Source organism: Oryza glaberrima, chromosome 4 (assembly GCF_000147395.1).
Source record: "Oryza glaberrima chromosome 4, OglaRS2, whole genome shotgun sequence".
Lineage (NCBI taxonomy): Eukaryota > Viridiplantae > Streptophyta > Magnoliopsida > Poales > Poaceae > Oryza > Oryza glaberrima.
In genome coordinates this window covers 22,732,553-22,744,846 of record NC_068329.1, presented here as the reverse complement: position 1 = coordinate 22,744,846, position 12,294 = coordinate 22,732,553, and the positions used below count along the sequence as shown (strand labels likewise).

General features: G+C 48.3%; 3 protein-coding genes and 1 non-coding gene across 5 annotated transcripts; 1 reads left to right on the top strand and 3 right to left on the bottom strand.

Moving 5' to 3' along the window:
- Positions 1-991: 991 nt before the first annotated feature.
- LOC127770592 (uncharacterized) lies at positions 992-3,122 on the bottom strand. Its single transcript, XM_052296367.1, has 2 exons — positions 2,795-3,122; positions 992-1,604 (listed from the first exon to the last, which is right to left on the bottom strand). Exons 1-2 carry the CDS (start codon positions 3,001-3,003, stop codon positions 1,274-1,276), a joined length of 540 nt encoding a protein of 179 aa, XP_052152327.1. The 5' UTR covers positions 3,004-3,122; the 3' UTR covers positions 992-1,273.
- Positions 3,123-3,986: 864 nt separating this feature from the next.
- LOC127771932 (uncharacterized) lies at positions 3,987-5,828 on the bottom strand. Its single transcript, XM_052297879.1, has one exon. The coding sequence runs from the start codon at positions 5,563-5,565 to the stop codon at positions 4,069-4,071; it is 1,497 nt and encodes a 498-aa protein (XP_052153839.1). The 5' UTR covers positions 5,566-5,828; the 3' UTR covers positions 3,987-4,068.
- On the bottom strand, positions 5,814-5,886 carry TRNAR-CCG (transfer RNA arginine (anticodon CCG)). Its single transcript has one exon. It is a non-coding gene; the product is annotated as a tRNA-Arg (tRNA).
- Positions 5,887-7,898: 2,012 nt separating this feature from the next.
- On the top strand, positions 7,899-11,881 carry LOC127772330 (low-specificity L-threonine aldolase 1-like). Of its 2 annotated transcripts, none has more exons than XM_052298361.1 (10): positions 7,899-8,081; positions 9,432-9,900; positions 10,020-10,131; positions 10,453-10,503; positions 10,599-10,670; positions 10,752-10,884; positions 10,991-11,049; positions 11,143-11,240; positions 11,514-11,580; positions 11,689-11,881. In XM_052298361.1, the coding sequence occupies exons 2-10, from the start codon at positions 9,458-9,460 to the stop codon at positions 11,770-11,772; spliced, it is 1,119 nt and encodes a 372-aa protein (XP_052154321.1). In that variant the 5' UTR covers positions 7,899-8,081; positions 9,432-9,457; the 3' UTR covers positions 11,773-11,881. The 2 variants fall into 2 exon arrangements, with proteins under 2 accessions (XP_052154321.1, XP_052154320.1); XM_052298360.1 differs by having other exon boundaries at positions 9,427-9,900.
- Positions 11,882-12,294: the final 413 nt, after the last annotated feature.

Below are 12,294 nucleotides of genomic sequence, written 5' to 3'. Positions count from 1 at the left end.
TTGTATTTTAGTTACATGCAAGCTATAATGTAATTATAATATGATTGTATAAATTGTATTTAAGTTACATGCAAATCATAATGTAATTATAATATGATTGTACTTTATTTATATATGATAAATTTTCTTTTAAAAATTTATTATCGATAAATGTATATAGCTTGTCTTTGAGGGGTTTGTGATGGAGTAGCTGAGGGAGACGGAGAGAGATTGTGTTACATGGGCCGTGATGTTGGCACGTAGTACTACTTCCCGTCCTACTATTGCGGTGCACGTGAGCCCAACAAAACACCAGCTTGGTGGAAAGCCCAACACCACCAATGCCGCCCTGCGTCCAGGGCGCTAGGGCTTGGCCCAACCAACAAGGTTCAACGCTTCCCACACCCTGCAGGCCGCAGCCCGGTCTCCGGGCGCGCAACGAGGCGTGATTTGTTGCAGCCGCTTCCGTGGCCTAGGCCGTCGGCCGTAGCGCGCATCGCCTGGTCGACCGGGATGGCGGAAGCGGCGATTTGGTAAATCTGTGCATGTATGGATGGCGGAAGTGACGGTGGCACGCTTTGCTCTCGGACGGGATCGCCTTGGACTTTTTGTGTGTAGTGCAATGTACTTCTACTGTAGTACAGTACAACTCTACTACTACCTGTTTCATAATATAAGATTTTCTAGCGTTGCCCATATTTCATTTAGATGTTATAGACATATGTATATGTTAGATTCATTAACATCTATATGTATGTGGACAATGCTAGAAAGTTTTATATAGTAGAGTACATTGCGCTGCACGGTGTAATGTAATGCAGATGCTCTTGTTGCCGGTACAGAGAGACAGAAAGTAGGTACCGTTAAAAAGGCAGTAATGCGAAGCAGAATCGGCACGTCGCTCAGGTCCACTGGTAATTAGTGCTCCAGAACTAGGATCGCTGCCACCGTCGACCTTAAGCAAAGATTTGTGCTCAGGCAGTACGTTATCGTACCAAAAGAAATGTCAGCGTAAGCGTAATATCCCAACTTGCCTTACACCGACAGGATTGAGAAGGCCCAGCAGGCCTGGCTGGACATCACTCTAACAAGCAACATACACGACGCGTTGCCTACACGGCACCAGAACACATCGAAGGAACAATCGCGTACAAGGACACGGGTACAATCTACTACTACTACACACATTGCACCTTAAACACCGGTGCGGCGGTGCCAACATTTTTCTTCAGGATCGCTGGAGGTAGTCACAGAAGAGGTGACCTACTACAAACACGCTATTAGGATCCAGGATTCAGATGCAGGATTCGTTGGCCTGCTCGAACCGGTCGGCCTGCGCGGCCGCGGCGTCCTCGGACACGAGCGCCTCCAGCAGCAGCGCCTTCACCTCCCACGAGTCCAAGGGGAAGCCCTTGCGCGCGTAGGCGTTGAGCAGAGCCGCGCTGCCTTGCTTGACGAGCTTGGCGAAGGCGCTGCTGCTGCCATTGTCGTCGGTCCTCGTGGTGGCCTCCAGCACGGTGAGCCGTGGCCCGTACCTGTCGATGGACCTTGAGCCGAACACCTTCGACACCGCCGCTTCCTGAGGGATGATGTTGGGCCATTGCTCAGCTCCACTGCTCCAGAATCTGCACATCATTCAACGGAAGAGAACACCAGTTCAAGTCCCAGATATTGATATATACTCCTATCCTATATTGGTTATGAAACTACAGTTCATGAAACTGGTAAAGATAGCATTGCACATGAGCAGCAGCTGGTTTGTATAAACCATTGCTGTGATTAACTTCCCCAAAATACTGGACATGGGTTGCTGATCTGATCTGAATGCATAAGCTAGAGTGGATCGCGCTGGGTTATTATGATAACAACCCCCACAAGGCCATAACACCATTCTTCAAAACAGAACGCCCCACAAGACCACAAATACAACAACCAGTGCTTGAGAAGGACGAAATGGCCTTAGAGGCTTAGATGCGTGCAATTAACGAAACTCATGTGGCTAGCCCTGCCCAGTGCCCGCGGGACACAGAGTACACGCCTCACAACACAGAGTTGTTATGATGGTTGCGCTGTATTTATTGTAGGAAAATACTCCTACAGCACAAGCGAACTTGTAATACAGAGATACTGCTATTCTACTGCTGAAAATACAGCAATATACGCTTCTTGAGACAAAATTTATTGTGTGCATTACAAGTGAATACGGAAAGCAGCTACACAAAGTGTACTGTGTGTACCCCAGCAGGAAATGAGGGACAAGATGACATTGATATAGATGATAAACCTCCCAAAGTAGTACTAGTAGAAGATTACGTTTGGCATACACGAAAAGGGATTTCAAATGTTTGTGGGCTCCGAAAAATACCATCTTGCAACCTTGTGGAAACAGGATACCTGACATTCGTGCTGGACTTTCTTGGCTAAAATCTGCAAGGACATTTTCAGATCTGCCCCACCACAAAAGGAGGTCGCTTTGCACATACTACAAGCCTAAAAAAATTGTACTTCTGTATTTTCTAAACTCAGGTATCCATTGCTCATTTCCTGAATATTGGACGTGTAGAAACCAGCAGTAGAGTATCAGTTTGCAAAGCCCGCCGGTTGCCATGCCGCATGCATTGGCAAATGTAAGTAGAAATCAATAACACAAAAAGGGTTTCTTCACATGGGACTACCCAAGATTCGATCTCTAAACTAAAGAACAACGCATAGCCTCTAGATGCCATAAGAATAAGCAGAAAAAAAGATGACTTTTCTATCTGCGTATGCAGAGGGAAGCCAAGAAACTGATGGAGGAAAGAATGGGGATGCTTACTGGGGCGTGCATCTCCCGACGGCCCTGGTGTAGAGGTACCCGGGCCACCCACCCGCGCCGCCGCGAGCGCCGTCGGCGACCGTCCTGCTATCGTCTTCCTCCTCCTCCACCACGTCGCCTCCCCCGTACATCCTCCCATTTACGGCCTCGAAGGTGAAGGACGAGCAGAGGAGGAAGAGGAAGCAAGCCAGGGAGCGGAGGAGCGCCATGGCCGATGGAGCCTCTGCTGTCTCTCTCTCTCTCTCCCACACACACACTGACACACGCTCTGGCTGCTTCCGCCAAGAAAGGCTCTGGACTTAAATGGAGCCCAATTTGAAACGACGACACGCACTGTGTGCAGTGGCTGGACCGGAGTAGGAGTAGTAGTGTGCTCTCTGATCCCGTCCTTGGGATGCACGTGCACGGGGGCCCAAGCATGACTGCTTTTATCTTTAACGTGCCATCCCCTTTGGTGTGAGATTTTCATTATTTTGAGGAGGCTGTTGGGAGCACTCCAATTTCTTTTCTGCGAAGGGAGCACACCGAGGAGTAACTGCAAAGAGAGCTTGGAAATTTCTGAAATCCAACTATTCTATTCTGCCGTCTCCAACCAATTTTTCGCTGGTCGTTAATGAGCCTCAAATTGTTGATTTAACACAGTGCTTTCACTACTAGTCGTACGAGTTCTTTTTTCTACAGCAATGCAAAGGTGTGACCACTGAATGCAAGGGTGAGGACGAAATACTACTACTACTAGTAGTGCGCAGAAAAGGTATCCAATGAGCAACGTGCGAATTTTAGCAGCCTTCTGTAACGGGAGAGTGACACAGATTCCCTCCTTGACGTACTTCCGATTTTCTTTGAAACAGCGTGTCCACAAGAATCCAACGAGGCAGCGATAGAGAGACGTGACACTGGAGGAGTGGAGGGGTTTTTTTTTTCTTTGTGTTCTCAATTTTGCGTGTTCTCAATGACACGTGAACATGCAACAAGTTCAGAAAAAAATGGAAGGAGAATAGGAGCCTGTTTGGGAGAGTTTAATTTAAAATTATAAGAAGCAGTTGGTTGGAATCTGCAAAAGCTGGTTGGAAGAGCTTTTGAGAATCTGCAAAAACTGGTTTCCCAGCTTCAGATTTCTAGTTTATTTTTTTATTCTATAACTACAGCTTCTCAAAGTCTAGATTAAAAGCTGGACTGTTTGGAGGAGCTTATGATTCTGGGAGAAGATGCAGCAACAGGATCTAGATCAAGTGCAGAATTGTGAATCACACAACCCTGCGCAAGTACTTCCGTCACCAACGCTTGAACTTCACATTGGCGCCACCATTAACGTTGATCGGCATCACCGGATCGATCTCAACGAGGTTCCATTCGTCCATGCCGCCGCCGTAGTCCTCTTCTTCTTCTTCTTCTTGACGCTGCTCCTCCGAATCTGATCCATCAAAATACTCCTTGGTAGTCGTGTCGTCCTCTCCACCGTCAATGGTAGCGGAGTTGCTTGAATCATGTTCGTTTTCACGGTCGCCGGCAGCAGGGGAACTCGAATCTTCTTCCACCTTATGGTTAAAGGTAGCATGGTTGCTCAATTCCTCAGAATTACTAACGTATTCAGGCAGCAGTTCAACGTCTCCGGCGACGTCAGCATCCCCTGCACTGGCGTCCACCGGGGTGGACACGTCCGGCAAGCTGCCGGCCGCCTTGTTCAACAGGAAGGCAATCACGCTGCAGAGAAACGCGAATCTCAACGCGCCCAGGCGGAAGTCGAGCACGAAGCACACGACAAACACCTTGGCGATGCCCATCGCGCACACCGCCACGGCGTGGCCTCGGCGCCTGATCACGCCCGCGGAGCCGATGGCCTCGACCTGACTGGCCACTTTGAGCGTCGCGAGGTTGCAGGCGGCCAGGAACGCGAGCGCCACAGGCCGCGAGGCCCGGGAGTCCAGCGTGATGCACAGCAAGCAGGCGTCGACGAGGTAGGTGACGAGGGTGATCTCAGACCAGAGTAACCCCCAAGCGTGCGGTACCTCGGCCATGACAGCGTTCCTGCCGGCAGCGTCGCGGGAACTCCACAGGTGAACCTTGTTGGCTTGCATTAGAGCGAAGCAGCACATCGTGGCGAAGCATGCGAAGCACTCAGCGAGCGACGCCATGCCGCTGGTGACGGCGCATTGGAAGAACACTGGCGTGCTGTACGTGAAGGTCGCGGTGATCCAGACGACGAACAATGTGGCGTCAAGCTTGGAGCTCGAGGTTGTCATTGCTTCCGAGTTCGGCGTCGTCCTGATCCCGTGCGCGCCGCTGCGCCTGAGGCCCGAGGCTGCCCGGCGTTCGGACATGGTGATCAGAACGGCCACTGCCAGATTGATCGCGCCGGCGATCAGGCGGAGCCAGCGCAATGCTGCGGCTGATGCGTCCGTCATGTCGCGCCATTTCGATTCTGCGGCCCTCGTTTCCAATCTATCGACCGCGTCCGTGACGAGCGCGCAGGCGCGGCGGGCGCCCCCTTCGGCCCTGGCGTAGAGAAACGCAAGCGCCGGATGGCATCGCGCCGGGTCCCTCAGGCGCCGCGTCTCGGCCTCGACGGCGGCCCTGGCGTAGCAAGCCCCTTTCTGCAGGCAGGCGTCCACGGCGGCGAAGACGCCGTCGATGTGCTCCGGCGACAGCTCGCGCGCCACGAAAGGGAGGGAGACGGCGAACGTGGCGCAGAACGCGAGGCCCGACGACACGCACGCGGAGGCGCCGACGCAGAGGCACGACGCGACGACGACGGAGGCAGGGACGGCCATGGCGCGGTCAGGACAAAAGTGGTTGATCGCGCGCGATGCCGGCGGAAGGAAAAAAAAAAGTTGGGGTTTTGCATGGATAAAGCAGTTCGTTCGTCGAAACCAGACTCCTCTCCCCCATACAGATTAGGCTACCTACACGCATGTTTCAAATTCCAATTCGGTTTGGTTTGCATTGCAAACATGTAAAAGAACAATCAAATTCCAATTCGTTTTGGTTTGCAACTCGATGTATAAAAAGGTAAAAAAATCGATCACGGTGGGACTCGAACCCACAATCTCCCGCTCCGGAGGCGAGCGCCTTATCCATTAGGCCACGCGACCATACGTTCAAGTGTTTCGTACATAGCTTTAACTATAAAACCACTGTAGTCTCTGCTAATCTCCCATGGAGAACAATTGAAAGCTAGTATGGCTGCTAACGACAGCTGAGTCCATTCGATCTGTACATGACGCGAGAGAATATGGCTGGTTCGATAACACACATCACCTGTATATCCTGAGTTCCTGATTAAAGATCAGACAAATGATTTGCTTCAGCGATTTCGTCACGGAACGGATGTTGCATCCGTGCTGCACATGAATTAATTCCATGTCATGTTGCACGTTTCCACGCCATCCATCTATTGGATGCTCGATCGTATCCAACTGGAACAAAGCTACTAGTACGAGCCAGCAGCCAACAGGATCGATCGATAGTTACAGATCACCAAAGAGTAGTATATCCCAGGGTTTACGATTCCGACAGGCCCTTCCGTTTCGGGAACTGGCGGAATTCGAAATTTCGTGAAATTCGGTGGAAAACTGGTAAATTTCGAACAAATTTCATAAACCAAAATTTAAATACAAATTCCCTGAGTTTGTCGATAAGCTCTCGAAAACCGGTCGGTTTTTGGCGAAATTTCGATCGAAATCATCGAAATTTCGATCAGTAATTCAGTCCATGTAAGTGTTTTCCTTTTTTTAATTATTTATTCTTTTCTTTCCTGATGTAAGTTTCAGAAAATACACACACTACATCATTTTTTTCGAAAATTTATATCCCAATAGGTTATATGAATATCATAGTATTTATAAGATTTTATTTTATTTTTTCTTTTTTTATAAATTCAAATTTGAATTTGGATGAAACTCCTCAAAATCTCAAACGATTTCTACTTTCGAGCCTCATCGAAACGTCGAAATTTCACGAAATCCGACCGGATTTCGTCGGAATCGTAAACCTAACTGCGAGTCCACAATTTCAGGATGCTTGCACGACCTCGCTCACCTAACCGATTTGTCCAGTCTCATCTACCGTGAGCGCCTAGCATACTGAGTTGGAATTTCGATTAACGGAGATGTGCTGATCTGCTGATCGATCCACAGCAATAGACTGACAAACCATCTGGCAGTCGTCGTGACGCATGCATGCACGTAGTGTCAATATATTGAGCTAGCTGCGAGCCCTGTGCACATGGTACTGGAACTAACGCGAGTCCACGGCACTTATATATCCGGCGGCTATGTCCCGGCCTCACGGCCTGCTTCGTTCGATAATTCGACTGGGAAACAGCCAGCAAGCACCCGGCCGTCGAGCTTATCTCTCTGAGTCAAAAGTGCATGCATGCTCGCACATAGGTCCGGCTCTATCCGCCAGCCGTGAAACGAGTCAGCGCAGCGACAACGCAGAACACATCGTAATCAAGCTCTAACAAAGTCACAGCTCACTGGAGAGAACAGGAGGAAATTAAATCACGTTGGCAAAAATGAAAAAGGCTTGCTGGGAATTCAATTAGTCCAGCTATAGCCGCCTTATTGCCCTTCCAAGTTCCAACTAGAAGAGCTGCACAGGCGAAATCGGACACGAACGTTGTTACTGGAAGGCCTCGTGGTGAATATTCCGCCGCTCGGTATCTTTGATGTGAACTTAACTTGTCTTACGTGGATGATTCCGTGTCGGGTTCCAAGTCCCGGCGCGGGTCTCACCTCGTCACCGGAGGTTTTTCCAGTGTACCATGACAGATTGAGAGATCCAGTCCGATGGCGATCGGGGGGCGATTCACAGTCCGATCGCTCGGTACTTGCGTTTGCATGATTGAGCAGCTGAAACCAACAGCTCGGCGAGTTCCGACGTGGAGGCGGAGGAGCGCACGTGGCACGTGACGAAACGGGTGGTCAAGAAACGGGTGTGGTGTGAGGCGGGCAGTTTGGGTGGATGTCCCGCGGCCTCGCCTCCGGAGTCCCGGACTCGGTTGATATTACAGGCGCCGGGCCCGGCCGACCCCCGCGCGCGACGGCCGCAGCACCTACTCCGTTTGCGCCTGTGACGCGCGCGTTTGGTGCTGTGGACTGTGTGTCCACCGGTTCACGAATCGCTCGGCGCAGCGCGCGTCCCACCTCTATAAAGGGCAGGTCTCATGGGCCGAAGAGGCCACCACCCCACCACCACTTTTGCTGCTGCGGACCGCGCCTCATCGCGTCCCGTCTCCACCCGCGCCTCTCCTCTCGTCCCGCGCCTCGGCCGCCGTCTGATTCCGGTGCGTAATCCCGCAAATCATCCCCCTTTCCTCTGTCGAATCGAACGAATGGGTTGTCCACCTCGTCTGCCTGCCGGGTTTTGGCCGTCTGGGAACCTTGTGAGGTGGGGTTGGTTTGTTCGGTTTTTACTCGCCGTCTCTCAGAGTCTCTCCCGTTCATGTCGTTGGCTGACGGACTGAGTCATCCAAATGAGGATTGATGATGAGTCGATTCATTCCCCTGCCTTGCGAAATTGCTCCGTTTTCAGTTGCACGGTTACACTACACCCCCTCCGCTGTTCTTGGAGCGGGGAGCCCTCATTACTTTCGGACGATACGCGTGACGCCAACTTTTGTGGTTGTTGGATGGATAGGGATAGAAGTTAGATGCAGTAGTACCATGCGTCCTTCTCTGTGCTCTCCCGCTGCACTCTGTATAGACATGGTCCGTGTGCGATTGTGGACGACGGCTCATGGAGTCATGGTCACGGCTCGCCCCTGCTGTCTGTGTGATTCGGCAGCGTCTGCAGCAGCGCAAAAGTATTTTTGTTGTTTTCCCTCTTCTCATCCCTTTTCCGTGTGAGGGTTGTGCTTGTGCGCTGCTCCCGAATGGGCGACTTGGTGGCCCTATTTTTTCCAGGTCATCTGCAGTACCGAAGAGGATATAGCTACAGTAATTTAAGTTTGCTAACGTGCTTTATAAGTACTTTAGTGAGCAACGTGCTGCTTTTTACTGCCTATGATAAATTTTAGGGAGTGATAGTAGGTGACTGAGAAATAACTAAACTCACAATCGCTTTTTTTTTTTTTACTGTTAGATCCAAAATCATGGATGATGACAATAAAAATCTTAAAGAAATCCAAGGGGCTCATGCCTCATAGCATCGATTGAGAGTTAACGAAAAAAAATCAATTGCCGTAGGAATAACTTTCCTAAAAAAAATTATTGTAACTGAAGTGCCGTAGCAATGAATTTTATCCGTTGAACTATGAACGATGAACGAGTGGTGGAGGGAATGTTATCATAAAGGATCTTGTTCCCTTTTTTGTTGGATCTAGAATCTAAGATAGACTGACAGTGAAATCTATCAACTCTGTGCCGATAGCATGATAGGTCCATTTTTGATATACAGTAAAAAGATGAAAACTTTGGAACAAAAAAACAGTAAGTTTTTTTTATGCGATAGAACATTGTTTAAGACGAAACAAAAGTTACTACTATCAGTTTGAAGCCACGTACGGCCACGAGTAAAATACCAATATCAGTGTCCATTCATGCCTTTTCGCAAACTTTGCACCTTAAATTGATAAGAAATTCATGCCATGTCGTTTTATAAATTCGTGTTGCTTCCACTGACTACTGCAGTGCAGTTGGAGGCTAGGAGGAGCTCCTCAAAATGGTGACCAACGTGGTGGACCTACGGTCGGACACGGTGACGAAGCCCTCCGACGCGATGCGCGCCGCCATGGCCGCCGCGGACGTGGACGACGACGTCCTTGGCGCCGACCCGACCGCGCACCGCTTCGAGATGGAGATGGCGAGGATCACGGGCAAGGAGGCCGCGCTGTTCGTGCCGTCCGGCACCATGGCCAACCTCATCTCCGTCCTCGTCCACTGCGACACCAGGGGCAGCGAGGTCATCCTCGGCGACAACTCCCACATCCATATCTACGAGAACGGCGGGATCTCCACCATCGGCGGCGTCCACCCCAAGACCGTCAGGAACAACCCCGATGGAACCATGGACATCGACAAGATTGTCGCCGCCATCAGGCATCCGGATGGGGCGCTGTATTATCCGACCACAAGGCTGATCTGCCTGGAGAATACCCATGCAAAGTGAGTTGCTCGAGCACCTGTTTCTGTTTTATAAAAATCAAGTTAATTGCTGGTCCTTGTGATGGGGAGGAGAGTATCATAAATTCCTGTACCTGATTGGTTTCTTGTTGTTTCTGTAGCTGTGGTGGAAAGTGTCTGTCTGCTGAATATACTGACGAGGTTGGTGAAGTTGCCAAGAGTCATGGTCTGAAGCTTCACATAGATGGAGCTCGCATTTTTAATGCTTCTGTGGTAAGTACTTGTAGTATGAGGCCAATGAGTATGGTGTGATTCTATCTATTACTACTAGTGATGAACTGGGTCCTTCAGAACTCTGAAACAAGTGTCTTCACAATCTGACAGCGACTGCTATTAGAATGAATCTGCCTTAAATTTTATTATGTGCTTAGTGTTCCATTATCAGAGGATTGCCGTCTTATAATTTAAAAGAACACATCACATGTTAAGTACTACTCCTACGTGGTATCCATGCATTTTTCCACTAAAATATTCGACGCATAAGGATGTGCATTCTGTACCAGCTTCTGAATTCATTGCGTTCTGTTGTGCCAGGCCCTTGGAGTTCCTGTTCATCGACTTGTGAAAGCTGCGGATTCAGTCTCGGTACATTCAATTTGCTTGCTACCATGCTTATTTTCAGCTCACTTTGAATGGGTCACAGCATAACAGCAATTTCCTCTCTGAATTTTGCACTGCAGGTGTGCATATCTAAAGGGTTAGGCGCTCCTGTTGGATCAGTTATTGTTGGTTCGACGGCCTTCATAGAAAAGGTCCGTTCAATGCTGTTTGTTAACTTGTTACCTTAAACTGCAGATGGGATGTAACGATGGAAATATGAACAATGCTTTCAGGCTAAAATTCTTAGGAAGACACTAGGTGGTGGAATGAGGCAAGTGGGAATTCTTTGTGCGGCTGCCTATGTTGCCGTTCGCGACACTGTAGGAAAACTTGCTGATGACCATAGAAGGGCTAAAGTTTTAGCAGGTTTCATGTGTTTTCCTCTTGAATCAAAATTCCCCTTCTGAATTCTTGTGAATCACAAGTTCTTAACAGCTTAAAGTCCTGACCTTTTTTTCTTTCATTTGCTTAGATGGTCTGAAGAAAATCAAGCATTTTAGAGTTGATACAACTTCAGTGGAGACCAATATGGTTAGTCTGCAAGATTATCTATCGAGTATTCTTGTTTTCCACTATATTACCTTTAAACATCTCACATGGAAAAATGTGCTGTGCGTTTCTAAGGTATTCTTTGATATTGTGGATTCACGCATATCACCTGACAAACTGTGTCAAGTCCTTGAACAACGCAATGTGCTTGCCATGCCAGCAGGCTCGAAGAGGTGAGGTTAAATTCTGTCTCAGTTTTTATTACAAATTACAGATGCCCAGTTCAGCCTGTTACACAGATCAATACCAGTTTCCAGTTGATTATTTCGTCTAAAAAAGTTAATCTTAGAGAGTCACTGACTTAATTTTATCCAGTTCTTCACTGTCCAGTAATTCCTAGTACAGGCATAGTGATTCTTATGTTGGCCTCTCACTGAAGATCTGGATTGTACTTCATACATCAACTATACTCTTAACAATCCATTTTGCACTCCCTTGATTTGCAGCATGAGGCTTGTCATCCACTACCAAATTTCTGATAGTGATGTTCAGTATGCACTGACATGCGTGGAGGTATACAGAGATAAATTCCTTTGCTCTTTTGACCTCTTGTAATATTGTTCATGGTTCACTTATTGTGTGCGTAAACTGCATATGACTGATATGGTCTTCTGTATGCAGAAAGCTGCTGAAGAAATACTGACAGGCAGTAAGAAGTTTGAACATCTGACAAACGGTACTACCAGGAATTCATACGGGCACTAGTAGATCACTCCTTTCGTGCCCACTGATGCATCAGTCCAACGTCCAGCTTGCTTGTCATCTCATGACTGATGTACTCACAACTTGGCTTAATAATAACTGATGTTCACTCTGTTGGAATGAGCTGTTACTATGTGCGCGGTGGTTCACCTTCAAATAACTGCCTTTTTCTGTTCTTTTTCTGAAAGAGTGCTATATTTGAAAATGAAACAAAGGCTAACAGAAGAAAATTTAACAAAATGAAACAAAGGCTAACAGAAGAAAATTTTCCCGGCTAACAGAAGAGTGCTATATTCTTTTTCTTTTTCTGTTCCTTTTCCGGTTGCACTTGAAAATGAAACAAAGGCTAGCAGAAGAAAATTTAACAAAAAGTCAAAACCCCATTTGCAAAGACGAAAATAACTGAAAAGGGCAGCAAAAATAATACTAGCTCGTAGCATTGCAAATTCAGTCGACTGGGATTCCCAGTTTAAGGCAAACAGGGCCTTGAGTTTCGGAAAACAGTGCTGGACCTATAATGAATTA

Bases quoted from the DNA above. Each gene is read 5' to 3' on its own strand.
- LOC127771932 (XM_052297879.1), bottom strand. From the start codon at position 5,565: ATGGCCGTCCCTGCCTCCGTCGTCGTCGCGTCGTGCCTCTGCGTCGGC.
- LOC127770592 (XM_052296367.1), bottom strand. From the start codon at position 3,003: ATGGCGCTCCTCCGCTCCCTGGCTTGCTTCCTCTTCCTCCTCTGCTCG. The intron at 1,605-2,794 runs GTAAGCATCCCC...AATGATGTGCAG, and splicing joins GTCGGGAGATGCACGCCCCA to ATTCTGGAGCAGTGGAGCTG.
- LOC127772330 (XM_052298361.1), top strand. From the start codon at position 9,458: ATGGTGACCAACGTGGTGGACCTACGGTCGGACACGGTGACGAAGCCC. The intron at 10,132-10,452 runs GTAAGTACTTGT...CTGTTGTGCCAG, and splicing joins GCATTTTTAATGCTTCTGTG to GCCCTTGGAGTTCCTGTTCA. The intron at 10,504-10,598 runs GTACATTCAATT...TTTGCACTGCAG, and splicing joins AAGCTGCGGATTCAGTCTCG to GTGTGCATATCTAAAGGGTT.